General features: G+C 40.4%; 2 protein-coding genes across 6 annotated transcripts in view; one reads left to right on the top strand and one right to left on the bottom strand.

Moving 5' to 3' along the window:
• ccdc117 (coiled-coil domain containing 117) overlaps positions 1–15,884 on the top strand; it is a 63,630-nt gene that overhangs the window by 44,589 nt on the left and 3,157 nt on the right. The window lies entirely within an intron of this gene.
• Positions 4,399–15,884, bottom strand: part of LOC140190800 (uncharacterized) — a 66,376-nt gene continuing 54,890 nt past the window's right edge. For 4 of the 5 annotated variants that reach the window (XM_072247650.1, XM_072247654.1, XM_072247651.1 and 1 more), the window contains 3 exons: positions 15,668–15,867; positions 6,596–6,668; positions 4,399–4,698 (listed from right to left, as the gene is read on the bottom strand). In XM_072247650.1, coding sequence (XP_072103751.1) covers positions 4,504–4,698; positions 6,596–6,668; positions 15,668–15,867 — 468 coding nt within the window. In that variant the 3' untranslated portion in view covers positions 4,399–4,503. The remainder of the gene's footprint in view (positions 4,699–6,595; positions 6,669–15,667; positions 15,868–15,884) is intronic. The other variant, XM_072247653.1, reaches the window with a different exon arrangement.

Here is a 15,884-nt window from a genome sequence, read left to right as displayed (position 1 = left end):
TTCTTAGGAAATGTGTAGAAGACAAGGAAGAGCAGTTTAGTTGCGAGACGGTGGATAGGGTTTTGCATTGCTTCTACATTGATGACTGCCTTGTGTCAGTATCCTCTGAGGAAGAAGTGGTGTCTCTCTATTATGATCTTGTATCTAGTTGTGGTAAAGGCAACTTTTGATTCACAAAGTGGATAAGGAAGGGCTTGGCACTATACCAACATCAGCTGCTCATGAGTGGACAAGCTGGCTGGAAGAACTCTACCAGTTGGAAGACTTCAAGGTTGTTAAATGTTTGAAACCCCAGGAATTTGGAGTAGTTACTGCTACACATTTACACCACTTTACAGATGCAAACAAAGATGGCTATGGAGCAGTTACCTACCTATTGTTGCACAACATGCGCTTTCATGCACACAGTGTTTTTATCATTGGAAAATTTAGGCCTGTTGAAGTCAGTTTGCATCTCTCATATGGAGCTCATTGCTGCTACGATGGCAAGTCATATGGACATATTGTGGAGGAAGGAGTTGAACACGCAGCCTGAGGACTCAGTTTTCTGGACTGATACTACTTGCGTGCTGAAGTATATCAAGAGTGAAACTTCCAGGTTCTGAACCTTCATTCCAAACAGAGTTTCAGAAATTCTTAAGGTCTCAAAAGCATCTCAATGGAAGCAAGTAAACCCTTCAAGCAACCCAGAAGATTTGTCCACTAGAGGGTTGAAGGTGAAAGCGTTCTTGAAGAATGAGACATGGGTGTCAGAGCCTCTGTATCTTCTTCAGCCTGAAAGGGAATGGCCTGTGAATCCAAATTGTTCTGGAGAACTTCTGTTAGATGATCCAGAAGTTAAGAGGAATGTTACAATTAAAGCCATGTCGATTGAAGAGAAGATGAATGTGGCAACATGCATAATCCATCACTTTTTGTCTTGGATCTGTTTGAGGAAGATGTTGGCCTGGATTTTTAAAGCTGAGAACTTTCTCTTATTTCTTAAGTCAGAAGAGAAAGCAATTGAACATCACTTTTGCTCAGTTTGACTTGGATGAAGAACAACAAGAGTATTTCCTGGGGAGATAGAGAAAGCCAAAGATCAAATCAGCCAAAATTCCCTTTCAGTGGAGGAGCTCAGAAAGGCTGAAATGGAGATCGTTTGGGTTTTGCCTGAGAAAGAGATTTCCAGATGAATTCTCAAGTTTGCAAAGGGTAAAAAATGTGAAACGGAATCGCCATATTTTCATGGTCAGACAAATACTTGAAGATAATGTCTTAAGAGTTGGTGGATGACTTAGTAGGGCAGCCATGCCTGAAAAGTCCTGTAATATTGGCATGTTTAGACCTAAGATCTGTCTTCTGCAGGCAGGCAGAGGTGTGAAAAGCTTTGTGACTTTGACTTGACAAAGAGTGTTGGAAAAGATCACTCTTACTGAGCTAAGTGCTGGAAATCTCTGGCCTAGATGACTGTTGCATGACTCAAATGTAAGAGGAACAAAAGGAAGAGCACATTTGCATAAATGTCAAGATGTTTATCCTTGAAGAATTCATGTCTCCTATTTTGGTAGTATGTGGTTGTAATTATTATAGTATAATGTCAGTCTGTATCGTAATTGTGTTGCACATTTATGGGTAGTTTGACATAATGTAATTGGGGTGTGGTGGAAGCAGATGAGTATAGTTATGTATTCTCGCTTTGTCACAGTTAGTTCAGTTTAGTCTAATTGAGTCTAATTTAGCCTGAGAGGAAGCCACGGGGTGGGTTTTTTTTTGTTGACTGTTTAAATACGTTAATTTCTCTATACGCTAGTTACAGTAATTGGAATGTTAATTTTGCCATATCACAAGTTTTAGTTTTGTTAGCTTTTTAACACTACAAGATTGTTCATCTTTGCTGGTTTTGTAATAAAGGATCAAACGTACCTTTTTCAACCTTGGAACTTCATTACTGTGGAAAGCAGTGTCAATCTCTGTACTCAGTCTCTGAGCGATTTTAGTTTGTTTTCAAGTAACCACTGTATTTTTTGATAGCGAAGAAACGTGTACAGAGCATGTACGTGAGAGCATGCAATTCATTAAACAAAACTGGCGCATAGTCCATCATAGGATTACAATGTTGTGGCCATAATAAAAACCTATTTTAAAAGGGAAAATTGGGTACTAAATATTCATGGATTCAAGGTTTTATTTACAGGAGACAGCATTTATTTAGTCAAGGCTGAGAATTGCATAGTGTGGATTAAATTGACTGGTCCTAGTTGCTGAGGGAATTAAAATGCTCATAATCTTCCAGCTCGCTGCCCATTGTTGTGCACATGTATGGACTTTGCAAATAATTATATATTTTAAAAGAAGAGTATAAGGATAAACTACAGGCCCATTAACTATTAAGTCTTGGAAGTGGGTGGCAACATTTAGAAACAATTGTCAGAGACAGAATTAGTAGACATCCACACAGGTTAGAGTCAAGCAATGTGGAAATGGGCCGTGCAGACTACCAGGTCAGCACCCATTCACACTGGTCCCTTTTTTAATCTAACTCTCCCCCTGGAAGTGTGGATTGATTGCAGGAACCAACATGAGTTTGTCTATGTTACAGGAAACAATGTATTAGTATTTATTTTTCAGACTGGAGACAATGTTGCCCAGAGATTAATATAAGGATCACTTATTTACTTAATATGTATTAACAATGTTTACTTGGTATACAAGTACAGTTTCCATATTTACAGAGAACCCACATGATTGAAGCATAGTCAACCCTGAGGACTCCAGCCAGCAAGAGACTGCAAAGAGATTAATGGAATGGACAGATAAAACTACAAAAAAATGCTATAGTTCATTTGAAAGAATGTATAAACTTGGAGGCACAATTCTACGTGATACCAGGATGTATGAGATATGTATGCATTGAAAGTAGCAGCAAGTTTAGAAAAAGTACTTAAAAGGAGCCTCTATATTCATGGGATTTATAAATAGAAGTATGTGTACAACAGAAGGAAGTTGTAATGACCTTTTGTAAAGCAACAATTTGGCCACAGCTTGAATATTGTATCCAATTGTGGGTATTATACTGAACGCACTAGAGTAATTCCAGTGGTGAAAACAGGGATAACTGTGATTCTCCTAGGAGCAGGGCAGGTTGTAAGGGATTACAGCTATCCAAATTCACTAAGTGTCCAAATAATAGTTGGAGGGAGGAACATACACAAAATGCTGGAGGAGCTCAGCAGGCCAGGCAGCATCTACGGAAAAGAGTGAACAGTTGACATTTTGGGCTGAGACCCTTCATCAGGACTGGGAAAAAGATGAGAAGACAGTAAGAAGGTGGGAGAGAAGAAAGAAGTACAAGGTGGTAGCTGTTAGATGAAAGTGGGGGAGGGGTGCAGTAAAGAGCTGGGAAGTTGATTGATGAAATAGAAAGCTGGAGGAGGGGGAATCTGATAGGAGAGGGTAGAAAGAAAGGGAAGGAGGAAGAGCAACAGAGGGAGGTGATGGTTAGGTAAGGAGAAAAGGAGAGAGAGGTAAACAGGAATGGGGAATGGTGAAGGAAGTGGGGGGGGGCATTACCTGAAGTTTGAGAAATGGATGTTCATGCTATCAGGTTGCAGGCTACACAGAAGGAATATAAGGTGTTGTTCTTCCAATGCCATCGTGGCAGTAACGGAGACCATGGACTGACATGTTGGAATGGGAAGTGGAATTGAAATGGGGGGCTCCCGGGAGATCCCATTTTTTTCTGGCAGACAGACGATAGGTGCTCAGTGAACGGAGACTGTTCTCACTGGCGGAAGAGTCAAGAAAAAAAGACCTACAAAAATAGCCAAAAAATACATGTGTAAAAACATTGTGTAGCAAGTAGTTAGGATGTGAATGTAGTGGAGAGACAATCAATTGAGGTATCAAAGGGAATAAATGGATAAGTACTTGAATAAAACATCTTGGAGCCATAGGACATGTTGGATGAGGGGTGGGAGGGGAGGACTAGTTGAATTATTTTGCATAGATTGGTCAGGACAAATAGGCCAAATGACCTCCTGGTATGACAGGTTGAAGCTCTTTGGTCCTACATTTTGTCCAGCATGCTTTGAATCTGAAATACAGATCTGTGTTAAGTTAACTAATACTAATTAAGGTCTGTACTGATCTGTAACCTTTAACCTTTTATGGACATTTCTGATTTGCAGAAACTTAGATAATGGACACTACTCAGAACACTGGTATAACCCAGGTAGTGTCTACACTTAATGGTTCTCCTGTTCAAAGGAAAATAATTAGGGGTTAATTGCTATGGTCTGGCATCAGTCATGTCCTAACAATTCTGAAGAGAATATAGTTTCAACATGTTTGAAAGGAGTAGAGAGTTTTAAGTATTGTACACTGTACACTGATCTTGCATACAGTTGCAGTCCACAAAGTTTTTTTTCCCCAGACCAACATTCTATCAGTTGCCATCAATTTGATGACGGTACTTTACTACCAAGGACCAGACTCACCATCTTTCTATGTGAGTTTCCTGATTCAGTGTGCAGTGTTCATATCTTTCAGGCCAGTTCCACGGTAGATGCGGTTTTCTTCCCGCAGCTGCTTCACACGACTTTGCAAATGTCGTAGCAGCTTCAATGTTCCAAAGTTCTGCTGTCTCAAAGAGACAATTGCAGAGGAAGTCAATGATGGAGTGGATGTGGATCGCAGAAACAAATTTTCACTGTGTCCCTGTTAAGGAATAAAAAGTACACACAGATTACTGAACTGCAGAATTCTGGTTGCTCTGCAATATAATAATCTATCAAAGTTCAAAGTAAATTTATTACAAAGTATGTACAGTATATGTGACCATATACAACTCTGAGATTCAGTTTCTTGTGGGCATTTATAGTAGATTCAAAGAAACAATAAATCAGTGAAAAACTATACACACAAAGACAGAAAAAAGACAACCAATGTGCAAAAGAAGACAAACTGCACAATTGCAAAAAAAAACAATTGAACTGATTGTACTATCATCCATTTCTCTATCACAGTCAATGCTTGGATTTTTTCACTGCTTCACCGACAACTCCTAAGGAATTCTTAGAAGCCCAGTTGTCTATGGAATGTAAACTTTGTTTACTAAAAAACATTGAGATAAAGGTGGAGGTCAGCTTTTTTGGAAAATTTCCCAGTCATGGTGGGAAAATGGGAGTGCCAAACCTACACAAATCAGACCTTAAACACGAAAGAGTCTGCAGATTCTTGAAATCCAAAGCAACACACAAAATGCTGGAGGAACTCAGCAAGTCAAGCAGAACACGAGGAAATGAATAAACAGTTCATGTTTCAGGCCAGGGCTCTTCTTCAGGACTGGAAAAGATGGGGAAAGACACCCGATTTCAAAAGGAGGGGCAAAGGGAAGGAGGTGATAGGTAAAACCAGGTGGGTAGGAATGATCAAGGGATGGAGAGGAAGGAATCTGTTAGAAGAGGAGAGTGGACCATGGAAGAATGGGAAGGAGGTGGTAATAGGCAGGTGAGAAGAGTTAAGAGGTCAGAGTGGGAAATAGACAAGGCAACGGGAGGGAATTTATTTTTTTTACCAGAAGGAGTAATCAATATTCATGCTATCAGGTTGGAGGCTACCCAGACGAAATGTAAGGTGTTGCTCCTCCACCCTCATGGTGGTCTCACCTTGGTACAAGAGGAGGCCATGGGCCCACATGTTAGAACAGGAATTAGAATCAGAATTATAATGTTTGGCGATTGGGAGGTTCACTTTCAGCAGCTGGAGTGGAGCTGCTCAATGAAGTGGCAACCCCCCCCCCCCCAATTTACAACGGGTCTCACCAATGTAGAGGAGGCCACATCGGACACAATAGACGGCCCCAGCAGACTTGCAGATGAAGTGATGCTTCACCTGGAAGGATGGTTTTGGGCCCTGAGTAGAGGTGAGGGAAGAGGTGAATAGTCAGGTGTAGCACTTTGGCTGCTTGCAGGAATAAGTACCAGGAGGAATAAATGGACAAGGGATCCACAGAGGGAGCAATCCCTGTGGAAAGCGGGGGCGAGGCGGAGGTAAAGACATATTTGGTTGTAGAATCCTTTTGGAGATGGTGGAAGTTTCAGAGGATGATGTGTTGGAACATCAGTCCTATTGTTGATCAGTAACTCTATTCATATCAATAGAAGGAAATAGATAAGTTTCACATCATTTACAGCTTTTTGTATTTACTTGTTTTTAAAGCTTTTTTAAATATTTTGTTTATTTTTAATATTTAAAAATTACGCTAACAATTTCAATTTTTTGATTAGTTTGAATGTGAATTGAAGAGAGATTCAAAGTATTTTGACAGTTTTGAGAGTTAGTTCAGCCAGCGGATATGGTTTGACCAGCTGCTGTTGCTGATTATGGACCAGCTTCAGGGATCTGGCTGGTGAGTTAGAATTCATCATTGTGAAATAACCAAACCGAGACATTTCCCACCCCCGCCCCTCCAAAAATGATGTTGCAAGTAAATATGGCTATAGAAGCAGCTCTCAACTCACACAGACCCAGGCATACAGGACACATCAGACAGCGTGGCTTCAACCCAAGGTCATGTGTTACATATATAGGGTTAGATTAAATCAAAATTTACCAAAGATAGTTGTTGGATTTCATTTTCCAGTTTTTCTGTCTTCTTTTCATGTTCACCTTTCTTCAAGAAATTGCTAAAGTAAAGGAAACTGGTTTGATAATTATGACCCACAAAACAGATTACTCCCTTATGCTTTGATAGTTAAGACCAACTCATGGCCAAAGTTCAAGTGACTGCTCTTAATTAATTGGATTTTATTCAATTTTCTGCAAAAAAATCTTCTCCTGTAGCTAAGTTCACTCCATAACACTAAGCAGGCAGCCTTTCACTTTTACCAAGCATCATAACCTGCCAAAGGACAAGTGCCATCAAATATTGTACAACAAGCAGTATGTCTTTTTGCATACTGAACCATTTTTCCATTTGTAATACAACTGTCTTGTCAGCCTGCTAAATGACTAAGGAGCCTGTCACAAGCTCACTGGACTTACCATAGTATATCTCTCATAATGCCTTTCCATGTTCCAAAGATTCTAACTCACTTTTTTTGAACAATTAAATATTTCCTCAATATTAAACAAATCCTGTCCAAAATTCCATTAAGTGATCATTAACTTCAAAAGCCTGAAAATCTAAACTGCATATGCTGGAGATGTGAAATTAAAAGATGCTGGAAACACTCAGCAGGTTAAGCAGAATCTTTGCAAAGAGAATCAGCCTTAACACTTCAGATCAAAGATCCTTCATCTGCTGAAAAACTGTAGCTTTAAGTTGCATGGAGGGTGGGGGAAACAAAAGGAACTGATTTGATAGAGTGAGTCCAGGTTTGCTGAGTGGATATCCCTATATTGACCATGTCTTCATTTTCTTTGCAACTTATGACTAATTTGTTTTCTCTTTTCCTAGTCAACTCTACTTCTCTTTCCACACTGCTGAGTGCTTCCAGCATTTTTGGTTTTTGAAACTAACCTTTGTGGTCGGCTCACACATCCAGTTTTTTCCAGCCCATTTGTCACTCAACTCTTTATTTTTTAAATTCCCATTGTTATTTTTAAATTTTGCTATAGTTTTGCCATTTCATTATCTTACTGATTTCTTCTAGCCCAAAGGCCTTTTATCTGCAATTTTCTATTTCTTGCCTCTTGAATATTCCTCATTTAGGTTGTAATTTGTAGCCATGGTCTTCAACTGCCTAAGCCTGAAATACTCTCCCTTAAGTTTTGCCTTCTTTCTTCCTGTTAAGGTGCTTGTTAAAATTCTTTGTCTTTGATTATCCATCTTAATAGCTTTTCCCTTGGTGTCAAATGTTATCTGATAATATTGCTATTTAAACATCCTAAAATGTTTTATTATTTTAAAAGGCAATGGAAAGAAATGATAATCCACTCAAAATATACTATCCTTCCTTTAATACCAGTTGGTAGTTGTACTAATTGGAATAGTTAAACCCTGAGAACAGTTCTGTGGCCTGTTGTATTTTCAATGTACCAACTCTCCATGTTGGTGGAGAAAGTAGAACAGGGGTATTGAGAGATCGGGTCCCACCCTATTTTAGGGGTACAGGTTGGCACTGAGAAAAGCCAGTGGAAGGTTGGCACTGAAGGTTCTCAGGTTGGCACTGAGAAAAGCCAATGGAAGGTTGTTCAGCTGTATTCTGAGATCTAGAGAGGCACCCGAATAGGGAAAATAGTAAAACCCCCATGTTTTCAGCTCAGCAAAAGCAGCCAGAGAAAATGGACAGAGTTCAAAGATTCAGTCAAGGAAATTAGTGTTAGAATTACTCAATGTAACAGTCACTATTCCGATCGGTTCCTATGCTGGGAATTTTGATTTGGCTCAGGAGCTTGAAGACTCGTACGGCCAGATTTGGGAACAGCTTCTTTCCATCTGTAATAAGACTGCTGAACGGATCCTGACCCAGATCTGGGCCGTACCCTCCAAATATCCGGACCTGCATCTTGGTTTTTTTTGCACTACCTTACTTCCCATTTTTCTATTTTCTATTTATGATTTATAATTTAAATTTTTAATATTTCCTATCGATTTGTAATCCAGGGAGCGGGAAGCGCAGAATCAAATATCGCTGTGATGATTGTACGTTCTAGTATCAATTGCTTGGCGACAATAAAGTATAAAGTATTCACTTTTTGCCTTGTAGCATTTGGCTCTGACTTGACAGGTCTCAAAGGGCACAGTTCCCTTTAAGATTCTAGCATTTGTTACAATCACTGGAAAGACTTTGGATAGGAGGGCAACTAGTGATTAACAAGGGAAGGGATTATTATTGGACAGACCACTAAGAATGTATTAATTATTGATTACAATGGGTTATGGTGGGGCCAGGGTTGCTGGTGGTAGAGGCAGGAATGGTGGCGAATATGACGGTATTTAAGCAGTACCTGGTGAAAGGTCATAATATTGGATGAAGTATTTAATGAGCAGAAGTGAATTTAGATTTAATGTCAGAAGAAAGGTGCCATGCTGACTTCAATATAGATTTCCCATTAGTGAGGAAGGGTGTTACTGGACGCAACATTAAGAGTAGGTAGTAAAGGACTGGACAAGAAGGAATATGTGGGAGTGAAATTCAATTCTGGCCAGGGTCATTCTAACATTCGGGATTAGTTAAGCATGAGAGAAGTGAGGAAGGCTTGCAGGGCTACAAGTATAATTGAAGTGCAGAGCACTGAAACCACCATTCCTGCACGCAGATGTACAGTCTCTGTAAAATCAAATTGAAGACGTCGGACCAAGATTGCAGTACCAAGGACAGCCATGTACTTTATTTCACAGAAACATGGCTCATCCCTGCTGTAATGTATGGATCTATTTCTCATGAATAGGTCGACTGGTAGGATTTGAGTTAAGTTTATGTGAATGGGGGGCAGTTAAAAATGAAGTTGAGTATGATTAGTATAAACAGGTGCTTGATACATAGACAAATTGCTGAAGGAATTCAGGAAAATGTGGCCGCTTGGTGCGAAACACTGATTATTCAGTTCCCTCGACAGATGCTGCTTGACCTAAGGACCCCAGCACCCAGGGCATGCCCTTTTCTCACTGTTACCATCAGGGAGGAGGTACAGAAGCCTGAAGGCACACACTCAGCGATTCAGGAACAGCTTCTTCCCCTCTGCCATCCGTTTCCTAAATGGACATTGAACCCATGAACACTTCCTCACTTTTTTATATATATTTCTGTTTTTACACGATTTTTAATCTGTTCAATATAATAAATTGTAATTGTTTTATTGTAATTGATTTACCTATTTATTATTTTTTTTCTTCTATATTATGTATTGCATTGAACTGCTGCTAAGTTAACAAATTTCACGACACATGCTGGTGAAATAAACCTGATTCTGACCCACTGAGTTCCTAGGCAAGTTGTTTGTCGCTCCAAATTCCAGCATTTATATTCTCTTGCGTGGATCTGTTTCCATCCTACATGACTCGTAGTTCATACGGCAATCAAGCAAACTTAACATTCTTTCACAAAAGGGAAATCATTTACAAATTTGCTAAAGTCCTTTGAAGATGTAAATACATGGGGTGGATTAAAGGGATCTAGTAGAGTATTTGGATTTCCAGAGATATTTAATCAGGTGCCACATAAAGCAAGGGTTCTTAACTTTTCTTGCAGGTCTGTAATTTTTTTGGCAGACCAGCAAAGCCTATGGACCCTTTCTGAGAATAATGTATTTAAATATATAAAATAAAAACATAAGATTACAAAAGAAACCAGTTATACTGAAGCAACACACTTCAAAGTTGCTGGTGAACGCAGCAGGCCAGGCAGCATCTCTAGGAAGAGGTACAGTCGACGTTTCAGGCCGAGGTGCTTCGTCAGGACTCAAGACGAAGGGTCTCGGCCTGAGACGTCGACTGTACCTCTCCCTAGAGAAGCTGCCTGGCCTGCTGCGTTCACCAGCAACTTTGATGTGTGTTGCTTGAATTTCCAGCATCTGCAGAATTCCTGTTGTTTGCAATTATACTGAAATAGAGTTATCAAAATATTTTTTAAAATTTCTGATTTAGTAATATGAACTTCTTTAATAAGCATTAAATAACTACCATAATTTCAAAGTAGTGATGATTGTGCTGTAAATGATATTCTGAGCTATTTGTAACAACTGTAATGTGATATGAAAATGTGATTTCTATTGGTGACAAGGTCACAGGTACTGCTCATACTATTGTGGCTTGTTGTCTACATTCATAATGGAAGGAAATGCTAAATTTCCAGTTAGAGTTTAGTCAAAATAAAGATGTAAATTTTTTCCCTATTGAAATTCAGAGCCCTGGAATCTATCCACAGATCCCTGGTTAAGAACCCCTGACATAAAGGGTTACTGCACAAGCTAAGAATGCAGTCAGTAGCTTGGCAAGTTGTGAGGGCAGCCTTAAGAACTTGCGGGGGACATATTCAATGAGTGGCCAAGAAGTTGACGGGTGGAATCTAAAGTGAGAAAATGTGCCATTGTCTATTTTGGAAGGAAGATTGAAAAAGCAAATTATTTGCATGGAGTAAGACGACAAATAGTGCAACACAAAGAGATCTAAGTACACAAAATGAAAAGAAATTAGCACACAGGTTCAGTAAGCAAGTTAAAAAGCCAATGACATGCTGATTTTTATTGCAAGAGGTAAAAATGTGGTTTTGGGGAGCTTGGAGGCACATGATAATGTAGGACAAAGTCAGCATGGTCCCCTTCAGAGAAAATCTTGCCTGACAAATCTGTTAGAATTCTTTGGAGAAATAACAAGCAGGATAGACAAAGGAGAATCAGTAGATGTTGTACAGTTGGATTTTCAAAAGGCATTTGGCAAGGTGTTGCACATGAGGCTGTTTAACAAGTTGAGAGCCCATGGTATTAGAGGAGAGATACAAGCATGGGTAGAGCATTGGCTGATTGGCAGGAGGCAAAGAGTGGGAATAAAGGGAGCCTTTGCTGGTTGGCTGTCGGTGACTAGCAGTCTTCCACAGGGATCTGTATTGGGACTGCTTTTTATGTTATACAGTATGTCAGTGATTTGGATGACAGTATTGATGGCTTTGTGGCCAGGTTTGCAGACGATATGAAGATAGGTAGAAGATTGGGATAGTGTTGAGGAAGCAGGGAGGCTACAGATGGACTTAGACAGATTAGGAGAATGGGCTAAGAAGTGGCAGATGGAATATAGCGTCAGGAAATGTATGGTAATGCACTTTGGTAGAAGAAAAAGCACAGACTATTTTTTAAATGGGAAAAAAAGTTCAAAAATCTGAGGTTAAAAGGGACTTGGAAGTCCTCATGTAGGATTCCCTAAAGGTTAATTTGCAGGTTGAGTTAGCAGTGTGGAAGGCAAATGCAATGTTAGCATTCATTTCGAGAGCACTAGAATATAAAAGTAAGGGTGTAACGTAAAGGCTTTATAAGGCACTGGTAATTGTGAGCAGTTTTGGAACCCTTATCTGAGTAAGGATGTGCTGACATTGGAGAGAGTTCAGAGGAAGTTCAGGAGACTGCTTCCAGAAATGAAAAGGTTACCATACAAGATAAATCCAAAGGGTTTCTAAAGTTATATTAATAGCAAAAGGATAGTGAGGGATAAAATTGGTCCCTTAGAGAATCAGATTGGACGGCTATGTGCGGAGCTAAAAGAGATGGGGGAGATTTTGAACAATTTCTTCGGTATTCGCTAAGGAGAAGGATATTGAATTGTGTAAGGTAAGGGAAACAAGTAGGGTAGTTATGGAAACTGTGGTGATTAAAGAAGAGGAAGTACTGGCGCTTTTAAGGAATATAAAAGTGGATAAGTCTCCAGGTCCTGACAGGATATTCTCTAGGACCTTGAGGGAAGTTAGTGTGGAAATAGCAGGGGCTCTGACCGAAATATTTCAAATGTCATTAGAAACGGGGATGGTGCCGGAGGATTGGCGTATTGCTCATGTTGTTCCATTGTTTAAAAACTGTTCTAAGAGTAAACCTAGCAATCATCGGCCTGTGCGTTTGACGTCAGTGGTGGGTAAATTGATGGAAATATAGAGATGGTATATATAATTACCTGGATAGACAGGGTCTGATTAGGAACAGTCAACATGGATTTGTGCGTGGAAAGTCATGTTTGACAAATCTTATTGAATTTTTTGAAGAGGTTACTAGGAAAGTTGACGAGGGTAAAGTGGTGGATGTTGTCTATATGGACTTCAGTAAGGCCTTTGACAAGGTTCCACACTGAAGGTTAGTTAGGAAGGTTCAATCATTAGGTATTAATATTGAAGTAGTAAAATGGATTCAGCAGTGGCTGGATGGGAGACACCAGAGAGTTGTGGTGGATAACTGTTTGTCAGATTGGAGGCCAGTGACTAGTGGTGTGCCTCAGGGATCTGTACTGGGTCCAATGTTGTTTATCATATATATTAATGATCTGGATGATGGGGTGGTAAATTGGATTAGTAAGTATGCAGATGATACTAAGATAGGTGGAGTTGTGGATAATGAAGTAGGTTTTCAAAGCTTGCAGAGAGATTTAGGCCAGTTAGAAGAGTGGGCTGAAAGATGGCAGATGGAGTTTAATGCTGATAAATGTGAGGTGCTACATTTTGATAGGACTAATCAAAATAGGACTTACAGGGTAAATGGTAGGGCATTGAAGAATGCAGTAGAATAGTGGGATCTAGGAATAATGGCGCATTGTTCCCTGAAGGTGGAATCTCATGTGGATAGGGTGGTGAAGAAAGCTTTTGGTATACTGGCCTTTATAAATCAGAGCATTGAGTATAGGAGTTGGGATGTAATGTTGAAATTGTAAAAGGCATTGGTAAGGCCAAATTTGGAGCATTGTGTACAGTTCTGGTCATGGAATTATAGGAAAGATATCAACAAAATTGAGAGAGTACAGAGAAGATTTACTAAAATGTTACCTGGGTTTCATCTCCTAAGTTACAGAGAAAGGTTGAACAAGTTGGGTCTTTATTCTTTGGAGCGTAGAAGGTTGGGGGGGGGGGAAACTTGATAGAGGTATTTAAAATTATGAGGGGGATAGAGTTGACGTGGATAGGCTTTTTCCATTGAGAGTGGGGAAGATTCAAACAAGAGGACATGAGTTGAGAGTTAAAGGACACAAGTTTAGGGGTAACATGAGGGGGAACTTCTTTACTCAGAGAGTGGTAGCTGTGTGGAATGAGCTTCCAGCAGAAGTGGTTGAGGTAGGTTCGATGTTGTCATTTAAAGTTAAATTGGATAGCTATATGGACAGGAAAGGAATGGAGGGTTATGGGCTGAGTGCAAGTCGGTGGGACTAGGTGAAAGTAGGAGTTCGGCACGGACTCGAAGGGCTGAGATGGCCTGTTTCTGTGCTGTAATTGTTATATGGAGAACCAATTGATGGCTCTGGGCCTGTACTCACTGGAATTCAGAAAAAGGAGGGGGATCTCACTGAAACCTATCAAATGTTGAAATGCCTCAATAGAGTGAATTTGGAGAGGATGTTTCCTTGGGCGGGGGGGGAGTCTAGGTCCAGAGGCTACAGCCTCAGAATAGAGGACATCCATTTAGAACAGAAATGAGGAGGAATTTCTTTAGCTAGAGTATGGTAAATCTGTGGAATGTGTTGCCACAGGCAGCCGTGGAGGCCAGGTCATTGGATACATCTAAGGCAGAGATTGATAGATTCTTGATTAGTTCAGGGCATGAAGAGTTACAGGGAGAAGGCAGGAGACTGGGGCTGAGAGGGAAATGGATCAGCCATCTTGAACTGATGGAGAGATTCGATAGGCGAAATGGCCTCATTCTGCTCCCATAATTTTTGGTCTTATGGTATGGAATATAAACATAGAATATAGAATAGTACAGCACAGTACAGGCCCTTTGGCCCACAATGTTGTGCCGACCCTTAAACCCTGCCTCCCATAAAACCCCCACCTTAAATTCCTCCATATACCTGTCTAGTAGTCTCTTAAACTTCACTAGTGTATCTGCCTCCACCACTGACTCAGGCAGTGCATTCCACGCACCAACCACTCTCTGAGTAAAAAACTTTCCTCAAATATCCCCCTTGAACTTCCCACCCCTTACCTTAAAGCCATGTCCTCTTGTATTGACCAGAGTTTTATAGAGCTGCATCATTACCCCGCAAGTCTTAAACTCTATCCCTTGACTTATGAAGGCTAACACCCCATAAGCTTTCTTAACTACCCTATCTACCTGTGAGGCAACTTTCAGGGATCTGTGGACACGTACCCCAAGATCCCTCTACTCCTCCACACTACCAAGTATCCTGCCATTTACTTTGTACTCTTCCTTGGAGTTTGTCCTTCCACAGTGTACCACATCACACTTCTCCGGGTTGAACTCCATCTGCCACTTCTCAGCCCACTTCTGCATCCTATCAATGTCTCTCTGCAATCTTTGACAATCCTCCATACTATCTACAACACCACCAACCTTTGTGTCATCTGCAAACTTGCCAACCCACCCTTTTACCCCCACATCCAGGTCGTTAATAAAAATCACGAAAAGTAGAGGTCCCAGAACCGATCCTTGTGGGACACCACTAGTCACAACCCTCCAATCCAAATGTACTCCCTCTACCACGACCCTCTACTTTCTGCAGGCAAGCCAATTCTGAATCCACCTGGCCAAACTTCCCTGGATCCCATGCCTTCTGACTTTCTGAATAAGCCTACCGTGCGTAGGGAAGTTTTGATGCAACTTTCCATAGTGGCGAGACTGCACCTGGAGTACTATGTACAGTTTTTTTTGTGTGTAAATATATACATATATATTTATGGTGAATGACAGGGTGAATGTTCAGAGAATGTAATGCAGAATAGGAGAGCACCTTTTCAGAAAAAAGGTTTATCATTTAAGGCAAATTTCTCAGAGTTGTGACTATGTAATTCTCTGCCCCCAAGTGCTATGGAGATGGAACCATGGGTGTGTTCAAGGTTCAAATTGCTAGACATTTAAATGAGAAAGCAATGAAGGGGAATGAAGAGAGAATGGGAAAGTAATGTTGAGACCAAGTTTGGATCAATCATTATCTTATTGAATGGCAGAGCAGGTTACGGAGCAGATTCCTGCTACTTGCTCCCATTTCTTATATTTCTATTGTGTACTTGCCCACGTTTAAGGTCATGTCACATACTTGTCATATTCTTCATTCAATTCTTCTCTGAAATTGTGGGTGAGCTTGCAGACAGTCTCATCTTTCCACTTGGCCCTGTTCCATTGGACTGTTTGTAACTTGGGGCCCTTCTCCAAAAGCTGCTGCTGCAGTGTGTGATCCTCTTCGCTCCCAGACTCCTGCATTGGTGAATTCTTCAACCTGCTGTCTTCAGTGTGATTCTGTACAATGGACAACA

The sequence above is a fragment of the Mobula birostris genome, chromosome 31 (genome assembly GCF_030028105.1).
Source record: "Mobula birostris isolate sMobBir1 chromosome 31, sMobBir1.hap1, whole genome shotgun sequence".
Classification (NCBI taxonomy): domain Eukaryota; kingdom Metazoa; phylum Chordata; class Chondrichthyes; order Myliobatiformes; family Myliobatidae; genus Mobula; species Mobula birostris.
Note: the sequence above shows the minus strand (reverse complement) of the source record. Positions and strands in the feature narration are given on the sequence as shown.